The 18,739-nt window shown below is 34.2% G+C and overlaps 2 protein-coding genes and 1 long non-coding RNA gene across 3 annotated transcripts in view; 1 reads left to right on the top strand and 2 right to left on the bottom strand.

Annotated features, from left to right (window-relative positions):
• Positions 1-1,394: 1,394 nt before the first annotated feature.
• Positions 1,395-2,288, bottom strand: LOC147763653 (uncharacterized). Its single transcript, XR_015333064.1, has 2 exons — positions 2,033-2,288; positions 1,395-1,668 (listed from the first exon to the last, which is right to left on the bottom strand). It is a non-coding gene; the product is annotated as an uncharacterized LOC147763653 (long non-coding RNA).
• Positions 2,289-3,958: 1,670 nt separating this feature from the next.
• LOC106178815 (uncharacterized) lies at positions 3,959-6,944 on the top strand. Its single transcript, XM_013562165.2, has 4 exons — positions 3,959-4,363; positions 4,938-5,093; positions 5,330-5,540; positions 6,179-6,944. The coding sequence occupies exons 1-4, from the start codon at positions 4,091-4,093 to the stop codon at positions 6,277-6,279; spliced, it is 741 nt and encodes a 246-aa protein (XP_013417619.1). The 5' UTR covers positions 3,959-4,090; the 3' UTR covers positions 6,280-6,944.
• Positions 6,945-7,283: 339 nt separating this feature from the next.
• LOC106178811 (serine/threonine-protein kinase SMG1) overlaps positions 7,284-18,739 on the bottom strand; it is a 49,948-nt gene continuing 38,492 nt past the window's right edge. The window contains exons 57-78 of the mRNA XM_087003699.1: positions 18,388-18,526; positions 17,896-17,989; positions 17,486-17,584; positions 17,037-17,155; positions 16,676-16,756; positions 16,211-16,396; positions 15,518-15,757; positions 14,942-15,059; positions 14,743-14,825; positions 14,243-14,482; positions 13,916-14,092; positions 13,308-13,484; positions 12,903-13,027; positions 12,568-12,646; positions 12,216-12,341; positions 11,879-11,977; positions 11,390-11,574; positions 10,851-10,942; positions 10,411-10,524; positions 10,013-10,066; positions 9,654-9,760; positions 7,284-9,273 (exon numbers count right to left, since the gene is read on the bottom strand). Of these exons, the coding sequence (XP_086859825.1) occupies positions 9,196-9,273; positions 9,654-9,760; positions 10,013-10,066; positions 10,411-10,524; positions 10,851-10,942; positions 11,390-11,574; positions 11,879-11,977; positions 12,216-12,341; positions 12,568-12,646; positions 12,903-13,027; positions 13,308-13,484; positions 13,916-14,092; positions 14,243-14,482; positions 14,743-14,825; positions 14,942-15,059; positions 15,518-15,757; positions 16,211-16,396; positions 16,676-16,756; positions 17,037-17,155; positions 17,486-17,584; positions 17,896-17,989; positions 18,388-18,526 (2,812 nt within the window). The 3' untranslated portion in view covers positions 7,284-9,195. The remainder of the gene's footprint in view (positions 9,274-9,653; positions 9,761-10,012; positions 10,067-10,410; positions 10,525-10,850; positions 10,943-11,389; positions 11,575-11,878; positions 11,978-12,215; positions 12,342-12,567; positions 12,647-12,902; positions 13,028-13,307; positions 13,485-13,915; positions 14,093-14,242; positions 14,483-14,742; positions 14,826-14,941; positions 15,060-15,517; positions 15,758-16,210; positions 16,397-16,675; positions 16,757-17,036; positions 17,156-17,485; positions 17,585-17,895; positions 17,990-18,387; positions 18,527-18,739) is intronic.

Genomic DNA, 18,739 nt, shown 5'->3' on the forward strand with positions numbered 1-18,739 from the left:
TAGATAAGACGGCAGAACAGTAAGCAGGAGATAAAGAGTTCGAGGCGAGCTATAAAAGACAATTAGTTTTGCAAGTTTTGAACCAAGTAAAAGCACTTGTACGTTTATTATTGTCAAAATGAATTATTTACAGCATTAATTTTTCTACAAAAATAATGAAAACATAACATTTTGTGCTCTAAATTAATATAAATTAAAATTTAACAAACAGAAAAAAGTTTGTATCTGTAAATAAAACAAATCGAAGATTTTATGCATTTTGAAAATTGTTACTTAAATACAGAATCCTTTGATTTATGACAAAATAAGTTCAAGATTGTAGCATTTGAAAGACTTTGGCAAGAACTGATAATAGACAAAATGGACTTTTTCTATTGCATTTGGCAACTTTTTGTCAAAGTTGACATAAGTGCCTTGTCTTCATCGTATTCCATCTAAAGCATTTCCGTCCACATCCAGAGGTTGTAACAATTTTAATAATGCAAATAATCTGTTGTAAGCGTTATTCGTGCACTCACGCACACGCGCATGTACTATGTCATCTTGTTGATGATTACACAACAAATCGAACAGTAGCCAAAATTTCATCATGTTTTGAAGATTACTGGTTGCTTTGCCAATCGTTATCTTTTTAACATTTTTGTATTCTTTGCACTAAATCCGAAAATAAATATCATACATGGCGTAACTCTGGATGAAAATGTACATGCGAATCAGGAGCGACATAAATACATGGACTGTTTACAAGAACATCCTAGTTTTAGCCAAATTCAGAATATATAAACAAAACTGAAAGGGTCACAAAAATCAGTGTACTTGAGTTGACTTTTCGCATTCACTTAAAACTAACTCTGGTTCTCGGTGTTCAGTGATGGCACTAAGCACAAATAACACAACATGGACATGCAGGACTAATATCTATCCAAGGCTGTTGTTCTCAATCACCCCTTCCTCCCAAAAATTTTTTAATGTATTATAATACAGAAAAACTTTATTTGGAACGCTCCTCTGCAGATTTTAAGCATGTTTTTCACTTTAAAATTGAAACAAAACGAAGTATTAAGGTACAAAGATAAACAATGGTAGAATTTATCGAATTTTACATTTAGAGGAACAAATTTTTAATACTTTGAAACTACAATTCTGTAAAATTCTTAAATAACTGACTAAACTGTTAGAATGGACTTAAATGTAACAGATAAAATAATAAATCCAATAATCTTATTTAAATAATACATAAATTTTGTTTAAGAATTATTAATTGTACACTATCTTTTCGAGCAAAAGAGACAAAAGTTGAAGGTCTAAATTTCATTGAATCCTTTCAGAATACTCATTGCCTCACGAAATTGGGCTTTGCGGCAACCAAAGTTATTTTGAAAATACGGAATGCAGGGTGGACACTTAGTATGAATTTAATTTCTATCTCTATGAGAATTTTCATAAACAAAAAGCTCATTTTATTCGACTTTTAATTTGATATATGTTTTGGAGCAGAATGTTACAACCAAAAGCAAACATACTAAATGCCGTCCCTGCAAATTAACGAGCAAACAAACACCAGCACAGGAGGCAATCTTGGCATGGGTGTGGAGCTGTCTCTCGAACACGACACCTGTCTCTGAGTAGGACGCTTCTGGTATCTTCCTAAACGATACTTAAGAGTCACTGGAATTAAAAGAATAAATTCACAATCATGAAACAATGTCCAAAGATCTGATAAATCAGTGTGTGTTCATTACAGCAATTCGTGTCAGTATCGTGTCCTTTGCGTTATAATTAACAACTCGCTATTATGTTTTAAAATTATAGAAATAGCTATTTTCATATTAAACCTTCATTGAAAGCTTCTGATTTCAGAAACAATAGGGTACCCAAAAGGCACTGAGGGAGAGCTAAGAGAAATTATCCTTCACGTCAGTTAGATGTCCCCGTGGTCACTATGCCTAGAGTGCATCATTTCGGAAAAATATCGTCAATGCAAAACTAAGAAATGCTACAATACATTTTCCATAATCTCTACGGAACTTACGAGATACTGCTGCCGGGTTCAATGCCATCTTTTCGGCCTACATGTGGCAGTAGCAGTAATGTGACATGGGACATCCTTCTTCTCCATCTTCTACTGACCTTGGTTTTATCTGAGCACCTCTCACTAAAAGGCTCACCTGATTTACATAATGATAAAGAGGTCACCCACTTTCCGTACGGACGCTTCGGTTTGAATTAATACACTTCAGGAAATGGGTCTGAATATTCTCTTTACAAACCTTTTTAGTCGTGTAAAGCTCAATCGCAAAGGTCAGGGCCTACGGGTTCACGACCCTTTATGCCTAAGCCGAAAAGTACAGCTTTTTAACGTATTTACAACCTTTTTCAGATCAAGTAAAGGCGGCTGTAGTTACGTCTTTATTACCCGTTTCTGATCATGTCAAGGCGATAATAGGCACAACGTCTTTATAAGGGAAAAAGAAACAGAAAATCAGGCATAGAATCTAAGCATACAAATTGAAACCTTTCCGGAATATGTTAAGGTTAAAATATAGCACTTCGAAAAATAATCAATAATGAAATAACTGATCAGTCTTTCGCATAAATATTTAAAATCACAAGCATTTTTTTCTAAACTGTTGTGCAGAAGTAATCAGGTAAAAGGAATCCTCAATTTAGGCTGATTTATGATTCCTCTACCTAGCTCTTTTCTCTCCCTCGTTTTTTAAATATAATTATGTCACCTAGCCACTGTGCTTCAGAAAGTCAAAAAGAAAATGAACTAAAATGTTTTTTAAACTACAAGTTTACACTAAGTTTCTAGTGTAGAAACCTACATGTAAGTCCACACTAGCTCTCCGGGCACAAATGCTGGAAAGCGTATAAAAAATACAAATGTATTTTTGTGTTCCATTTAGGCTACGTACAATAGTGGTATTTTTAAAATAAAAGTAGGCCTATCTGGTCCCCAAAATATATACAAGGAAGTCCTAGGGATGGAAGTCCGGGCTCCCATGATTAGTAGGGCCTACAGGTTAGGGCTAGTTGGAGTATTGGGGTTAGTATAGGGCCTATGGGACAAATGTCACTTGTAGGCCCTACAAAGTAATGAGAAGCGGACTACGGTTCTTAACGGACTTCCATTCCTGTTACACCTGGGCTAGTTTGCCCAGTTATCGGGCCTACACTTAGGGCATTGTAGAGCCAACTGGAAATGAATTAGAGCAACAAACCCGGTCTTAAAACAAGCGCCATGAATTAAGCTACGTCAGTATAGGGCCTACGTCATTATTTTGAAAATATGGCTTGCAATTTGACAAAAAAGGAACCCAAAAATCTTTTTTTTAATTTTAAGTAAACTTATAATGGTATAAAGCAAGTTTTTAATGAATGATAAAGAATAATAAACTTTCATTTTTCTTATAACAATTTCAATCTTAAACTAGTATTTATGCAACAAACCACTGACTATGTCTTAACAATGGTCACTTTACAAAATGGTGTGATCATTTTTTATTTGCCTTGTGGTTTCTTTTCAGAAATTGACGAGGATCCAACTAGTCCTGGTCTCCCCTAACACATAAATTGGAAAAATGTTCAATCGAATTATTGAACATGTGCATCCGACCTTCTTATTCTTCACCCCTTTGTCATTCTTATTTGACTGTAAATGTAAGCCAACTATGTAGGCCTAATGCGAGGCAGAATACGTTTTGCGACATGTTTTACGACATAAACTAAAAGCGATATTTAGATATTTACCGTAAAGCGTCCTAACAACGATATTATTACTCGCCCTAAAGTTAAAGGAATTTGCTACACATCTATTTTTCCTAAAGCACAAGATGAGCACATTGGGCGACATAAAAAGCATTTCTACGGTGAAAAGCAAATTTTCTTACAGTATTTTGTATCTAAATACAGTTTTAGTGGAGCTATATTTCATGTGGATGTCAACTATAAACATAGTCGTGATGCGGTCATTGTTGACAGTATCCAGCTAATGCACGTGTTTAGGTTTACGCTGCTTTCATATCAAACATTTCCGATTACAAACAGCATATGAGTACACAGTCAACGTAGTAACCATTCAGACTGTATGCAAAAGGAAAGGAAAATGTTAGCTTCGGCCCCTTTAGCAAACTACCACGAGAAACGACAGTTTCGGCAGGGCCAAAAGACAGCTACGATACTTTCCAATACCGCTGGGCATGTGACGGTTATTCCAGACACAACTTTCAATGACAGGAGAACAGAAATGCGACGTGGGATAGATTTACCACGCAAGAGAGGTTCAAGAGAAATGCATAGAACCACTATGACATTTGAAACAAATCCTGTGAAACCCGACTTTGGATCTACAGCAAGAAAGGTGAATGAATACATGTAAAACCTTACTTTTTAAACTTAAAAAATTAATGTCGACTCAGTACGTGCGCAAAATGTATACCAACTACTTGCCTTATTATTTGGGCTTACGCGGGCGCAGGTAGGATGCATATAGACAGTCACACTAACTCTGAGACAAATGCCCCCTTTACTGTTATTTATCATTTATCAGTTTTACAGCCCAATTTATATGATTAAATGTTCAAATATATTTTCCAAATTTTAGATTTTTATCTTGATAAACATATATATATATAAATAAATTATTATTTACAGTAATCATCATATGTTTCACATGTAGAATAAAAGTAACAGACCCCTCCTCCCCCCCCCCCCCCAAAAAAAAAAGAGAGAGAGAGAGAGAGGAAGAGAGAGGAAGAAGAATCACACCATACTTTGAAAACCAGTTTATATAACATTTTAAACAATTGAGTCAAATGCTCTTATGATCATACACAAAAAAATGACTTAAACTATCTTTCAAAACTTGCTTAGTTTGCAGGAAGATGCAGGAAAGACACTTAGTTTTCATACACTACATGTATTTTCTCTTTCAGAGTTACAGTGGCACTAGGCATTTACCTTCCCCAGAAAAGGCTAGAGGTCCTAGATACCCATATTTACACATGTCACAGTTTGATCTTGGAACATCCAGCAGAACAGATTGGACATCCACAAATTCAAGGAATTATTTTCAAAAAGATATTAACCCAGTAAGTGTTAAAAGAAAGATGTTCTCAGTAGATAAAAATACTATCCATAATGCTTTGTGAGAGATTATTTAAGGTTTATTTCTAAGGTCATAAAGTAGCAGGACAAGTTATGCTCTAATTTACATTTCACAGAATGTCATTTTCACAAAAAAATAAAATGATATACAAAATAACTAAAGCTTTCAAAATGCAAGTGTTGGATTTAGACATATGATATACATGTCATTCTCTTTAAGGCATCTGTTATCCATTGGCCTACGCTAGAAAACAAACTAAATATGAATCAAGGGAGTCAGATGCGTCAAGTACTAGTTCAACCAGATAATCAGTACACTTACTGGACGCAGTATTCTCGTATCCACAACAAACTTGGTGCTGTCCTTAATCCTGATGTTCCCCGCGAGCTAAGGAACCCACCTATAAGAAAACAGTACAATATTTTGACAGGTAAGCTTATGTACACAGCCATATCTTATAGCAGTAGGAATGACTTGTGTGTTTGAGATAAGGATGACACATAAAATCATTAGTCTTGTCTCCTGGCTGCACAGACCATGAAAGACCCCAGGAATTGTTAAATATCTAAATATATGATTTATGATTTTTTTTTTTAGTTGAAGCATGCATGAACAAAACAGTATTACTGCTGGGATAATGAATTCAATTTAAAAAAAAAAAAGGTCCTCTTTTTTGCCTACCTGAGCCCAACACAAACCTCCCACAGCCCATATCTCCTAGGGCCTCAGAATACTTCTCTTCACTCCTCTTTACTCCTCTTTAGGGTTAAGCAGGGGGGCAGATTCCACTATTTTGTTGGGGTTGGGAGATCTGTATTTGCCCTTGCAACTGCAAAATTGTCTAATGCAATGATTCAGGCCGATTCCTCAATATCATATTCTATATTTACTATGTACCTTCAAGATGCTGTTTCACAAAAAATTTGTCCCCCTGACATGTGCTGATTTAAATACTTTAATTTTAAAAGAGATGTTGTGAATATTAAAAAAAAAAAACTTGCAATAGGGCATTTAAAGGTGTAAGAAAATCTCTTTAAAACAATTTATAACAAAACGTTACAATTCTAGGAGAAATTGTAGGGCCAGCATGGTCAGAAGAAAATCGAAGAACCTCAGGAAATCGAGTTTTGTATGGATCAAGAAGAAATGATGAGTTTACACCAAACTGATGGAAGCAAGTACCTGTCCTGACACAGATTAAGAGAATTTTCGTACAGAAAGTGGTGCTTCCATGTTATCTCCCATTCATAAATTTTCCCTTTTCCCTGAAAAGTCTTTAGAAAAATAACCAGGAAATTCAATGTCATTAAAATGATCAATCCAATAATTATTCCTGGTTTGCCATTTGTTTCCGTTTTCCAGTGTGGAGATAAAAATTGTGTTAACATCATACTGCAACAAGTATTGCATAATATGAACTCGTCTTCTGTGCAATATAAATTCCCACCGACAATCATTGCTCATACATTGTACAATCATTGTCTATTATATTAATGCAACCCTTCAATCTATATTTAAGGTTGTTAACATTTTGGCCAATATTCTGCTCCTGTGGTCAACAAGTCTGACATGATTTATTTTGATACTGTTTTACATTTGAATTTTTTTGTGAAAAAATCAAGCATAATATATTAAAAAGTCCATGTGCATAATATATTTAGAAGTGGTGGTGTTTGTTAGTTACTTCATGTTCAGATAGTTGCAATTTAGACTATTTTGTATATTTGCTTAAAGTCCTACTTGTATTTTTCATAAAATTTTAAGAAATGGAAAAGGATGTACTAATTAATTTGTATTAATAAAATTAAATATGAAAAAAAAATCTGCAAAATGGTACATTTTCTAAACCCTTCTTTTAAACAAGACATGAACATAAAAATTCATTCAGCCAGTTATGTGAAAATGAACATTTTTCTTTTAAAGATGCACTTGGGGCAACATATTAATATGTGAGCATAGTAAAAGTTATAATATCATTTACAAATAGCTTAAAAAGCAAAGATGGATTAAAGCAACTTAAAGCACTTGAATAAATAACAGTTGCCTTTGGTATGCCAGCATCTCAGGGAGGTGGCTGTTATGTCTAGGAAAACATACCATTTAGGTCAGACATTGTCACAACTGCTGTATATAAGCCTCAGTTGCAAAAGGAATGTAGTCACATAACACACAATCCCAAGCTGGAAGTACAATTTATTCTACAACTCTGAGAAAAAATAATACAATACTAAGACTCTATTGATCAAGCCACTAGCAGATCAACCTGATCTTTGAAGCTTGAATACAACTATAAGACTGCAAAGAAGCATAATAATGTTCATATTTATTTCACTAACCCTAAACATAAATTGGAAGAGCAACATTCAGATTACCCTGCATGTTATATTTTTAAACTATAGTATAACATAAAGAGAACCATGTACCAGCTCATGAATGTAAGATGTTCATCAATACCTTTCATCATTCACCCAAGAGTTGGAAACCGAGGAGGAAAAGGGGGAGGGTGGGGGGACTACCAGGTAACAAGATTTGCAGTGGTATGTAACCAAGTGGTACTAGTCAATTCAACAGCAGTGAAAAAGGTCATCAAAACTGCTGTGGCCCCCAAGCTGAGAGAACCTCTGGCATAGATTTTCATTGTAAAGACTTCCTTCGTGTATTTCTCTTCAACAAAAAAAAGTAATTGCCTATACTTCAGTAACAGTGATGAGATGCCCACTGGGTCACTGCAACAACTAAGTAACAAATCGGTCACAAAAAAAAAAAAAAAAAAAAAAAAAAAAAAAAAAAAAACTGGAAGTATTTTCAATTAAATGCCCCCAAAAAAACAACTGATTTTCATCTTTTTATACCAATAGTACTCTATTATTATTATTTTCAAACTAAATATTTTCCCTCTACCTCATAATGTTAACAGCGTTTTATTTAATGTCCACTCTAACTTTTTATCTGCAACTATTTTTGGTCTTTACTGACATTTGATATTTTGTCTATCAAGTAGACAATTTCCACTAATGTTGTACGCCAGTGACATACATGTAACTCGTGATCTCAAACAATTCTCTAAAGCTATGCTAAACATAAAGTAAGAAGCACATCTACAACTCTACAATCCTTTTTTTTTTTTCCATATGTTAGGATAGCATTAATTCCACAAGATAACATGTGATTTTATGACAATACAATTCACAAAACAGTTTTATCATTAAGTATATACTTGTTTGAATTTAAAGAAAAGAAAATGATCAAAACCTTTAAATGACTTTAACTCCAGTTTTTCAATTTTTTTTTCTTTTTTTTTTTTTGGTCTTTTAAACAATGTGGCAAACAAAGCGCTTATATACTGCAGTTAACAAACTATGTAATGTATACAAGACAGGATTACATTTTTATGTTGAAATAGTTAATATCTTAATATGGGACTAATAATTCCATAAAGACACCAAAACATACACATAAATATACCAAGCATTATGCTTAAATCAAAAACTCCTGTCACCTTGATTTTTCCGAATAATCATTCCTGCAAAATTATATGCCACCTGCACGAGTTAAAGTTCATTTAAAGTTGAAACAGATGAATACATCTCTCTCACTCCTCAATTTTCATTTCAACAGTGCGATCTTTCACTTGGTAACGTTTGTCCATTAACATCTTCATTTTTCTCCTTAAAGCGATAATTGCTCTTGTGGCTATCTTTTTAAACATAGATAGTCTCTTTTGTTACATTTTCATTTTAATCTTCTTCTCAAATTAATATCTGATCTCACAGATGATATTTCTTTCTGCACAGGCAATGTTTCATAGACATGCCTTTTCTCAGTTCATTTCTCAGTTAAACCTTCCACACCAATGAAAGGAATCTCTCTGTTGTTAAAATGGCCCTCCGGCCGGGCCGATGAGAGTGTTTTGGTGTGCCTTCTCTTTTTTTTTTTGTATGGTGGTTGTACTCTTCTTTCTGTACTGTAGTACACTACAGTCCCCATGTATCTCAGCAACGAGAGTTCGTCTGTCGAGATTCTCTGTGGGTTTCTGTAGGATGGATGGGATAAGAGCCATGTTATCTCTCTTCTGATTGGTCGATTCAAACCCAGGATGTCCAACCTTCGTACATTACTGCTAGGTTGTCCAGGTTCGTAGCCTCTTTGATGACAAAGTCAACCTGGAGAAGAAAGATAATACAGTGTCTGCATTAACCATGTGACTTGGGGATTATATATATATATATATATATATATATATATATATATATATATATATATATATATATATATATATGTTTTTTTTCATTTCATATATTTAGGATCATTAAAATATTCATATAACACCATAATTATCTTTTCCTATACAGAAATTTACATGCATTTGCATATATGGACAATAAGAGAAACTTAAAATAGTTCAGTAAAAAGTGTTAAACTTCAAAAATGTGTGTGGGGAGGGGCAACATGCACAGCCTAATACTGGGGCAATGCACAGCTTAATACTGTGACATTCATCTCCCTGTAGTGTGCTTTTTCTTGTACCCTAATATTCAATTACCTGTTCAGCTACTGACAACCTCTTGTTTTGGTCAGGGTCTCTCCCATCCAATTTCATTTTTACTCTTCGCCATACACTTACGGCAAAGGAGTTGCGTTCTTGCACAGCTAGAGGAGGCAAAAAAATAATAGAGCAGTACAAGAAGAGTTCCAAACTAATACATCTGATTCTTACTATTGCAACGGTTCAGCTACATGAAGTTGGATATGCCATATGACTTCAACCAAGTCATATGTTTTCATCCTGGAATTTGTGGCGCTGAAAAAGTTTACTGTAATTTTTTCTTCAAAGGGTTTGTATGGAAACTTAGGTGAGAGTTGACAAAAAGTTAGGAGTATCAATTATGAAAGAGGTCTTACCTTTTCCAGTTCTTGGGTCCCTTGAAACCCTTTCCTGTTTACGAGGTACTGGGTCTTTTAAAAAAATGAATGACCAAGGTCAATTACAGGTCTAAAATTTCCTCACCAAAAGATACTAACATCATGACACTAAAGTTGATATACACTTCAGATATATATTCAATTAACAGGCCTCACTAACATAAACAATTTTTGATAAATAAATATTCAGATAAATTTTAACAAAATTGCCCTGCTGCTATCACCCTAAATGAAAGTCGTATTTAATTTCTGTTTTGTACAAGTTTAGAACAAATAATGGCAATAGGTTTTTAAACACATAAACCACATGAGAGCAATGACCAAATGAGTTTAATATTACTAAACAGTCTTCTATATCAGATTCTGTTTAATCTTACTTTTGCTACTTCCTGACTGGCTAGTGGGTGGAGTGCCAGTCAGCTCAGACTTATGGCTCAGTAAAGATGGCTTTCTCACCAGCATAGGAGGCTCTTCTACCTGCTTCTTCAGAGCTGAAAAAATAATATATGTACTAAAATAAAAAACCACTTTTCTCACAAAAATCAAAAACTTTCTCCACAAAAGAATTCAAGTACATTATAATAACAGAATGCATGGGCATGTTAGGGATAGCATCACACATGAAACATACTTTTTTATATTTTTCAATAATTAAGTTTAGCAATTATTTGACATGTGTATACAATAGTATATATTGCCAACTTCTCATATAGGCAAGAAAACAAAAAGTTACTACACCATATTACATTTATGTTAACATAAAAACAACACCAGTCAGTACTGAGGACACACTGTGAGGATATTCAGAATATCTAACCTGTAGCAAAGCTCAAAGTTGGTGAATTTTCTTCATTTACACCTCGTTGGATATTCAGTGGTGTGGCAAACTTAATCAATTCATCAAATATCCTGTAATGAATTGCAGTAAATTCCAATGTTTGGGTATTTCTAGTCAATCATTTACATGCCAAATAAATACAAGTGGCATGTTTTAAATTGGAAAATCTTTGGGGTCATGATTAAAGTCTCAAGAAAAAAGAATACAATTTTAATTAATCATATGACAAAAACTAGGATAAAATATAACAATATCATTTTTTTTTCTTTATGAATGGATTTCCCAAATTTAACAGAATTTTTCTGTTGTCAACAAAATAATATATCCAGTGGTAGTACCTGCCAACACATATACACATACTCACCATGCAAATAAAAAATGTATAACATTATAAACTGAGCTGCAAAAATATAAAATATGATCATTTTTGAATAAATAAATAAATAAATAAATAAATAAATAAATGAATAAATAAATAAATAAAATACTAAGAGAGGTAACAAAACTAGACAACCTACCCTGGGATAATCTCCTCCAGAGTATCATGGGTGGCCTCTATCTCCTCTACAACCTCTTCAGTTATATCTTCCAAAGAGGCACATTTCAGCAGCGAGTTAAAATTTTCAATGAAACTCTTGTACTTGTTCATGTAGTCTCTAATCCCATCTGGATTGATATCAGGGCCAAAATCCTGTTCTTCATACTGATAATAAAACCATCATGATATTAATATCATTTCACCTGAACTTGATAAGTAAGATTTTATGTAGGATTGGTGTAATAAAAATCACAAACAAGGTATTACTTAAATAATTCATTACTTCATGTAGCATGGCGTTAAAAACCCAAGTAGTATGATAAGAGCTAAAGTGATTTGGTGTAAAATATATTCAAAAGAAAATAAATTAAAAAAAATAAATTTAAAAAAATGAGGAAGTGTGCATGCCTGTTCGTGCTACATGCATGTGAGCCTGTGTGAGAGCGAGGCTATTTCTATATCATTTTACCTTTGCCAGTGATTTCAATATTGAGCGCACATCTGACATAAGCTTGTGGTGTGTTCCTAGGCAAGCTTTCACAGCAGACAACTCTCCTCTTACCAATTCCTAAAACAAAACAAAAAAAAAAAAACAATTAGACATAAACTTTTTAAAGTTCAAACCTTTAGATAAAGCAAATTAAAAACACCCAATTGTGTTGCCTAGATGGCACACTTGCTTTTATTTCCACCCATTCACTGTATGCTGTGCTTACATAAGGTTATCAGCAAAATTTCAAACTATTTGTACAAGCAATTATTGAAATCAATTCAGTTAATTATATTCGACAGCTGCAAACACATGCCTTGGTAGCTTCTGTGGCAGATTTCAACTTGTTCAACTTCCCGCCAAGATTGGAGATTTCTTTGTTGACAAACTCCAAGGCAGATCTAATCCAGTCCAAGTCAATACCCTGGCTGGACTTTATTGGCTGCAATGTACAGTACAGTGGGGCATGATTATCAGATAGTTATTACAATGATACCGTAAAAATGTGTGAAATTTAGCACATTCTATTTCTTAATAATAATTCCATTAAGACACAAAAATATATTATAATTATTATAACGATAAAGTGTTGATGAAAACATAATGCTCGCTTAATTTCAATAAATTTACGTTAACTACATTAACAAAAGACATTAAGTAGTATGTACCTTATCTTCCATGAGTTTTTCTTCAATTTCAGTCACAGTGCTCTCACAAGATTCTGTCATCACACAGCATTCCTCACATCTGTAGTAAAGTTGTTGTTAGAAGCATATCATTTACATAATAATGAAGACAGACATTCACTACTATCATGGTAGATAACATTCTGAGAAATTCCAATTTACATCTAAGATTTGTAATGTCAACTTTTTCTTTACCTTGAAACAGGTTTGACAATTTATGTTTCAGAAGAGAGCACTATTTTAGACATACGATTTAATACTACTAATTCTACAATCACAAATGTTAAGATTACATAATAGTTATATGTATTGCTTACCTTGTTAAAAGAGTGACAAAGTTACTGTCAGATGACAGAGCCTCAGGAGTGCGAGTCCTCATGGCCTCACAGTGAAGAATGGCATTACAGAGCTTGCTCACTTCGTTGGCCAGGCAACTCTCACTCTGTAAGAAAAGCCAACGACACATGACAATTGCATAACTGTAAAAAATATTTTAAGTTTAAAAAATAGGTACAATTTAAATCCTATCTTTAACTTCAAATGGGAGGTCTTTTAAACTGTCAGAACCACTATAACAGGATGAGACAATATGCTTTTCTCTGTTGTTAGAAAAAGGCATATTACTCAAAAATTAAATGCAAGTCATCTACTCACCAAAAATTTCTCCCACCTAGAAAACGAAATTCAAGCCAATCTTATTTTCAGTGATTACGGATTCCTACCTGAATAAGAGTGCTCCTCCTGTTCTGAGCCTCATCAAAGTCCTGCAGCACCTGGTTAAGAGATGGGTTAGCTCCTGCTGCCCACCTGAGTCTCTGACTAATACTGGCCTCCACCTGGACATACTTCTCCTGTATGCTGGTCACGCCACTCTCACTGCCAACCAGGGCTTGCATGCTCTGGAATATTTGAATTTCGACATTACAACATGTTGTGTGGTTCAATAGGTATAATTGTTAGGATGGGGTTGGGTTTGGTATTTCAAAAGGAAGTCAGAGAAACTGGAAAATGGATGAGCACACTTTTATGATAAACAGAAGAACTGATTCTGTTTACTGAAGGTAAAATGTGCAGAAGATCAAAGAGTAAGGAGAAAATTTGACAAATATATACAGAAATTGGAAGAATTAGAAGATTTTCCACATGTGACATTAATTTCAACACGAAAAGTTTTCTTTTTTCAATTTAGTGCGTTTAATGCATCCATAGCATACCTGTCCACAACATAATCCCCCCCCCCCAAAAAAAAGTGGAAATCTGCCGAAGGTTGGAAAAAAAATAATCTCATCTCTTCATAAATCTCATCTCTGCATAATACAGAGTTACTCACCTTCCTCATATCAGACATGATGCTAGCCCTGAGTGGCATGGCCATCTGGTTGAGGGGTCGCCCAGCCTGGGTGAACAGGTCCTCATGCAACCACTGATACCGGGCTAACTGAAGCTGGGTCCGCTGAAGGTTGCCCCGCAGGAGCAGGATGTTGGAGTCCAACCTCTTTGCAAGATCCTAACAGGAAAAGAAATTTTGAAGTTGAATTGGGTTAGCTATCTATCAAAGACAAAAATCATATTTATGTTAGAAGATGTAGTTGAACGAGGGTTTTTCATGCTGACATCAGTTTTCTATAAGTCTAAGAATGGGACATAAACTAATCACCTGTTTTCTCCAAGCTGAATCATGGCTACTGGTCAGAGCACTGGCCTCGGTGAGTAACATAGGTAAGAAGTAGCCATTTTTCAGCCCCATATCCACTGTCTTCTTACACAGGTCTTCAATAGAAACCTTAGACGATGCCCCTATGTCCTTCAGTTCTATTTCTGCTGTCACGTCCACTCCCAGGGCATTTATATAGGTGCACAGACTGTAGCCAAGGGTCTGGGAAGGCAGACCAATCAGCTAGAACAAAATGAATGAAGGCTGTGTAATGTGTAATATATATATATATATATATATATATATATATATATATATATATATATATATATATATATATATATATATCAGAAGAGTGGACAACATTACACAATCCAGCAAATGATGAAAACTTTGTATAAACGCCCTTTGTTTTAAATCTTTTTCCTTCACAAAATCAAATAAGTGCAATAATTTAACTGAAAATGCAGAGACTTCACATCTATAGAGCTGTCATGTCCTACCTGTTTCCTGACAAAGTCCGCTATGAACCTTTTAACAGGCTTCGCCAGCTGTTCATCATCAAAGACTTCTCCACCATGGGGATCTAGAATTATAATAAAAAATCCAGGTTTAAAATATGTTCAAGGTGTTTGTTCTCTCTTTATGCAAATAACAGAACAATTAAATTGAATAATGAATAATGAAAAGATAAATTCTCACCTTGTAGTGTTGTTGCCAGCTGCTGGCACAGGTCAAAGAACTCTAGCATGGCTTGGACACGTTTGACAAAGAAAATGTCAGACATCAGAGCCAAAGTGTCCTCCTTGAACACGTTCAACTGCAATCAAGTATGAATAATGTGAAAAAAAATTTTACAGGCCAGCTTTGCAGCATCTGCTACATTGGAGAAGAATTTGCTGTGCTCACATAGCATATATACTTTATAACTTGTAAACCCAATCTTCTCTGAAATAAATACTACTACTTCTACTACTACTGGCAGATTGTCAAGCCCAATAGTGAATTTATCCACAAAAGTACTGAAATGAGAAAGAGGGAAAATGAAATGTTAATCAAATCACATCTTCTCCATTACAATGTATTTGCCACCTTTTTCAGTAGAAGGACAGGTAGATCCTGACTTTTTACAACAACATCCTGTAAAATTTTTCAAATTCCTCTTTCAACAAGTTACTGGTTACAGCAACATTTTTTGGCCCTAATTCTGAATTATGACACATTTATTTCATATGATAACTACTTTAACTCCAACCTAGAGTAATTCTCAGCTTTTACCTGTAAAGACTTAGCCTCTCTTATCACATCCACTTTCCTCCAGACATCAGGCAGCTGGATGGAGTTAAAAGCTTCCAGGAGGTCAGAAAAGTCACTGTCCAGTCTGGTGAAAAGGCCATTAAATCCCATTAACAACATCTGGCCAGGGGTCAGGTCACTTGTGTCCGAGCCTCGGATTAATTCATCAAATTTCAACCTCAACTGTCTGACCACTGTAATGCACTCACTGTCATCTTGGTCCTTAAATGAAAGAGGTTTCATTATAACACAAAATACTAAGGTAAATATTGTCCATTTGCAAGGCTACTCAAATGCATTTGACTTTTCATTATTTGCAGCCTAAATAATTAATTATTACATAAATAGTATACAAAGATATGTAAAAAAAAAATAATCGAAAATGTTCTATAACAGGAGAATAGGCCATTATTGCATTGATTCTCAATTAATAATTTACAAGCTTTTTAATGGGCATTATCATTATTTTAATTTTATTTCTGTAAGAGAGGCATGTAATTATGAAGGATTATTAAATGTCAGTCTACATGCAATCAATGGAAGTCTGTTTAGCAGACTAAGCTGTTCCCACCAGGGTTAACTTAAACTGGGCTTGGACTTGATGACATCAGAGAGATAAGTAGCAACATTTCAGTTAATGAGTTAACCCCAATGTGAGCATGCTGTATAAGTCACCTGCATGCCCATGATCCTGTTCCTGAGCTGGCCCTCCAGTTGTTTCAGTAGTCCAGAGAGAGGGGTGCCACACTCCTCTACCAGGGAGTCCAGCTGGTCCAGCACACTGATCACAGACTTATCTGTGGCCTGGATGGTCTTCAGACTCTCGGGTAGAATGATGCTTTTGAAGTTCACATTCAGGTCCTGTGAGGAAAAGAGAGTGACTTTAAAATTTTTTCTTTGTAATATTTACAATTAATGTCTTAGTTAATGCAAAATTTAATGTATGCAAGTTTTTTTATGGGCATAGTAATGATGAACCTGTACTATGATGAGATTATAATAACCACACTTCCTCTTATTTCAAATGACTTTCATTTCCGATGAAATAATTTTGATACACTTAAAAACCTTTTCAACTGTTTTTAAAATCACTCTGGAATGAGAATTTTTCATTTAATCTTTATTTCCTCTGACTCTCACCTGCAAAGCTATGTATACATTGTGTGTAGCTCTCACTGTCTGCATGGTGTGACTCAGCATAGTCATTTCTCTTAACAAATCCTAAAAAGAGAACAGTGCAGATCAATTAAGCAATTAACAGTACCATAAGCATCTGTTTACCAATCCATAATTAGCGCTCACCTCTGAAAATTTCTCCAAAACTACATCAGCTAGGTGACATCCTCACTCTTTCCCTGATTTAGTTCAACTCCTCAAAATTATATCAAAATTTATGCACATTAAGAATAAGTCAATATCTTACACAATTTCTTTAAAAAGTAATGAGCACCACTGTTAAGAGCTGTCTGGTGTTTCTTCTCTACCAAATCAAATGACTGACCTGGGCCATGTCTTGCAGTAGGTAAAGCAGCTGGTTTACATTCCCACTCATACTACACAGTTCATCCAGGAACCAGTCCCCATCTCGAGATGTCAGGTCCATCAGGCGATCTCCAGCAGCTACATACAAACATTGAAAGAATAACGACTGTTTGAATAAAAAACATATTTAACTTTTGATACAAATGTATCCCTTATGATTCAGATGATATTTAATGCAACAACAGTATCTTCTCTATATATAATTATATAAATAAAACTGGACCATTATCATTAATACCCTATTACCACTGATCAAATAGTCTATTTCAGTACACAAGTGATACAAAAATTATATTATATTATATTATATTATATTATATTATATTATATTATATATTATATTATATTATATATTATATTATATTATATTATATTATATTATATTATATTATATTATATTATGCAGACCTGCTGCAGCTCCTTCCATCACCAGATAACGCTTGTTCAGTGAGCACAATGCTGTCACAATCACACTGGACATGCTGGTGATGCCCTCTGTACCATTCTCTACAAAATATTACATTGGACAGGCATATAAAAAATTGTAATTAGAATCTCTGTATTTGTTTAAAATATCAGCAGTAAAAATAGAAAAAAAACTTGTCAATCCATGTGCGTCTTTTCAAAATAGAAAAAAATACATTTATTTATGCATATATTTAAAATCAAATAGCATATCAAGAATCATTAAAAAATTATGTGAACATGAAAAAATTTGTCTGCTGTCAAAAAAGCTGGCACCATTTTTCAAATCTCACTTTAATATACTATGTCAGCTGAACATTTAAACCTTGATATGCACAAAGTCGGTCTCTCACCCTGTAGAAACTGTTGGATGTTGGTGGACGTCTCTTGCACATGGATGCCTAGGACAGAGGTATCTATGGTCTCCATATTACGGCGTTCTATCAACTAAAAATGTATCAACCATAATCAGTTATAGTGGTAAAACTATTACTACTACTAGTTATGAAATATCACTGACCTTTTTACTTGAACATAAATACAAAATCTATCAACTGCAAGCTCAAATATCTGAGAACTTACAAACACAACTCTGACACTACAAAGCCATAAGATAAGTACACAATACCTTTAAAATATTAGCCACAGAAAATAAATTTGGAAACTGTATTCCCATTTTTTAAATTTATCAATGTTTGCTTCCATGATTCCACAATTTAAAAAAAGATAATGATGTGATTTGTGGAGAGAAAATCTGAAAATTGACAATGTTTGTGCAATTGTCCCAGAAAAGTTAAAAAACACGAAAAAAAAAAAAAAAAAAAAAAAACCTGTAATAATCCTACCTTTATCAGTCTGTTGTTGGCTTCCTGCACCATCATCTGCAGTTTGTTTTCAGTGATGGTGACAGCTTGGATGCAGGCTTGGATCACTGTAGGGTCAGGACGATAGTCTGCCTCAAACATCTCTCGGATCTCTTTACATCTACAAAAAATGTTTATTGTCCAAGATTAGTCATTAATAATTTCATATTAGTCAATATTAAATATAATTTTGACAAAGTGATACATCTTTGTTGACACACATATCATAAAATACAAGCTGTAAGAGAAAAAGAGAGGTTCTCCATTCAATCCTTACTAAGAAATGCTTTTCTTTACATTATTTTTCCAATCTTAATTGACCTTATGTTCCCTT

Source organism: Lingula anatina, chromosome 2 (assembly GCF_051362555.1).
Source record: "Lingula anatina isolate TDL-2025a chromosome 2, LinAna3.0, whole genome shotgun sequence".
Lineage (NCBI taxonomy): Eukaryota > Metazoa > Brachiopoda > Lingulata > Lingulida > Lingulidae > Lingula > Lingula anatina.

Coding starts and splice junctions, on each gene's coding strand:
- LOC106178815 (XM_013562165.2), top strand. CDS start 4,091: ATGCAAAAGGAAAGGAAAATGTTAGCTTCGGCCCCTTTAGCAAACTAC. Junction 4,364..4,937: donor TTGGATCTACAGCAAGAAAG/GTGAATGAATAC, acceptor TTTCTCTTTCAG/AGTTACAGTGGCACTAGGCA. Junction 5,094..5,329: donor TTCAAAAAGATATTAACCCA/GTAAGTGTTAAA, acceptor ATTCTCTTTAAG/GCATCTGTTATCCATTGGCC.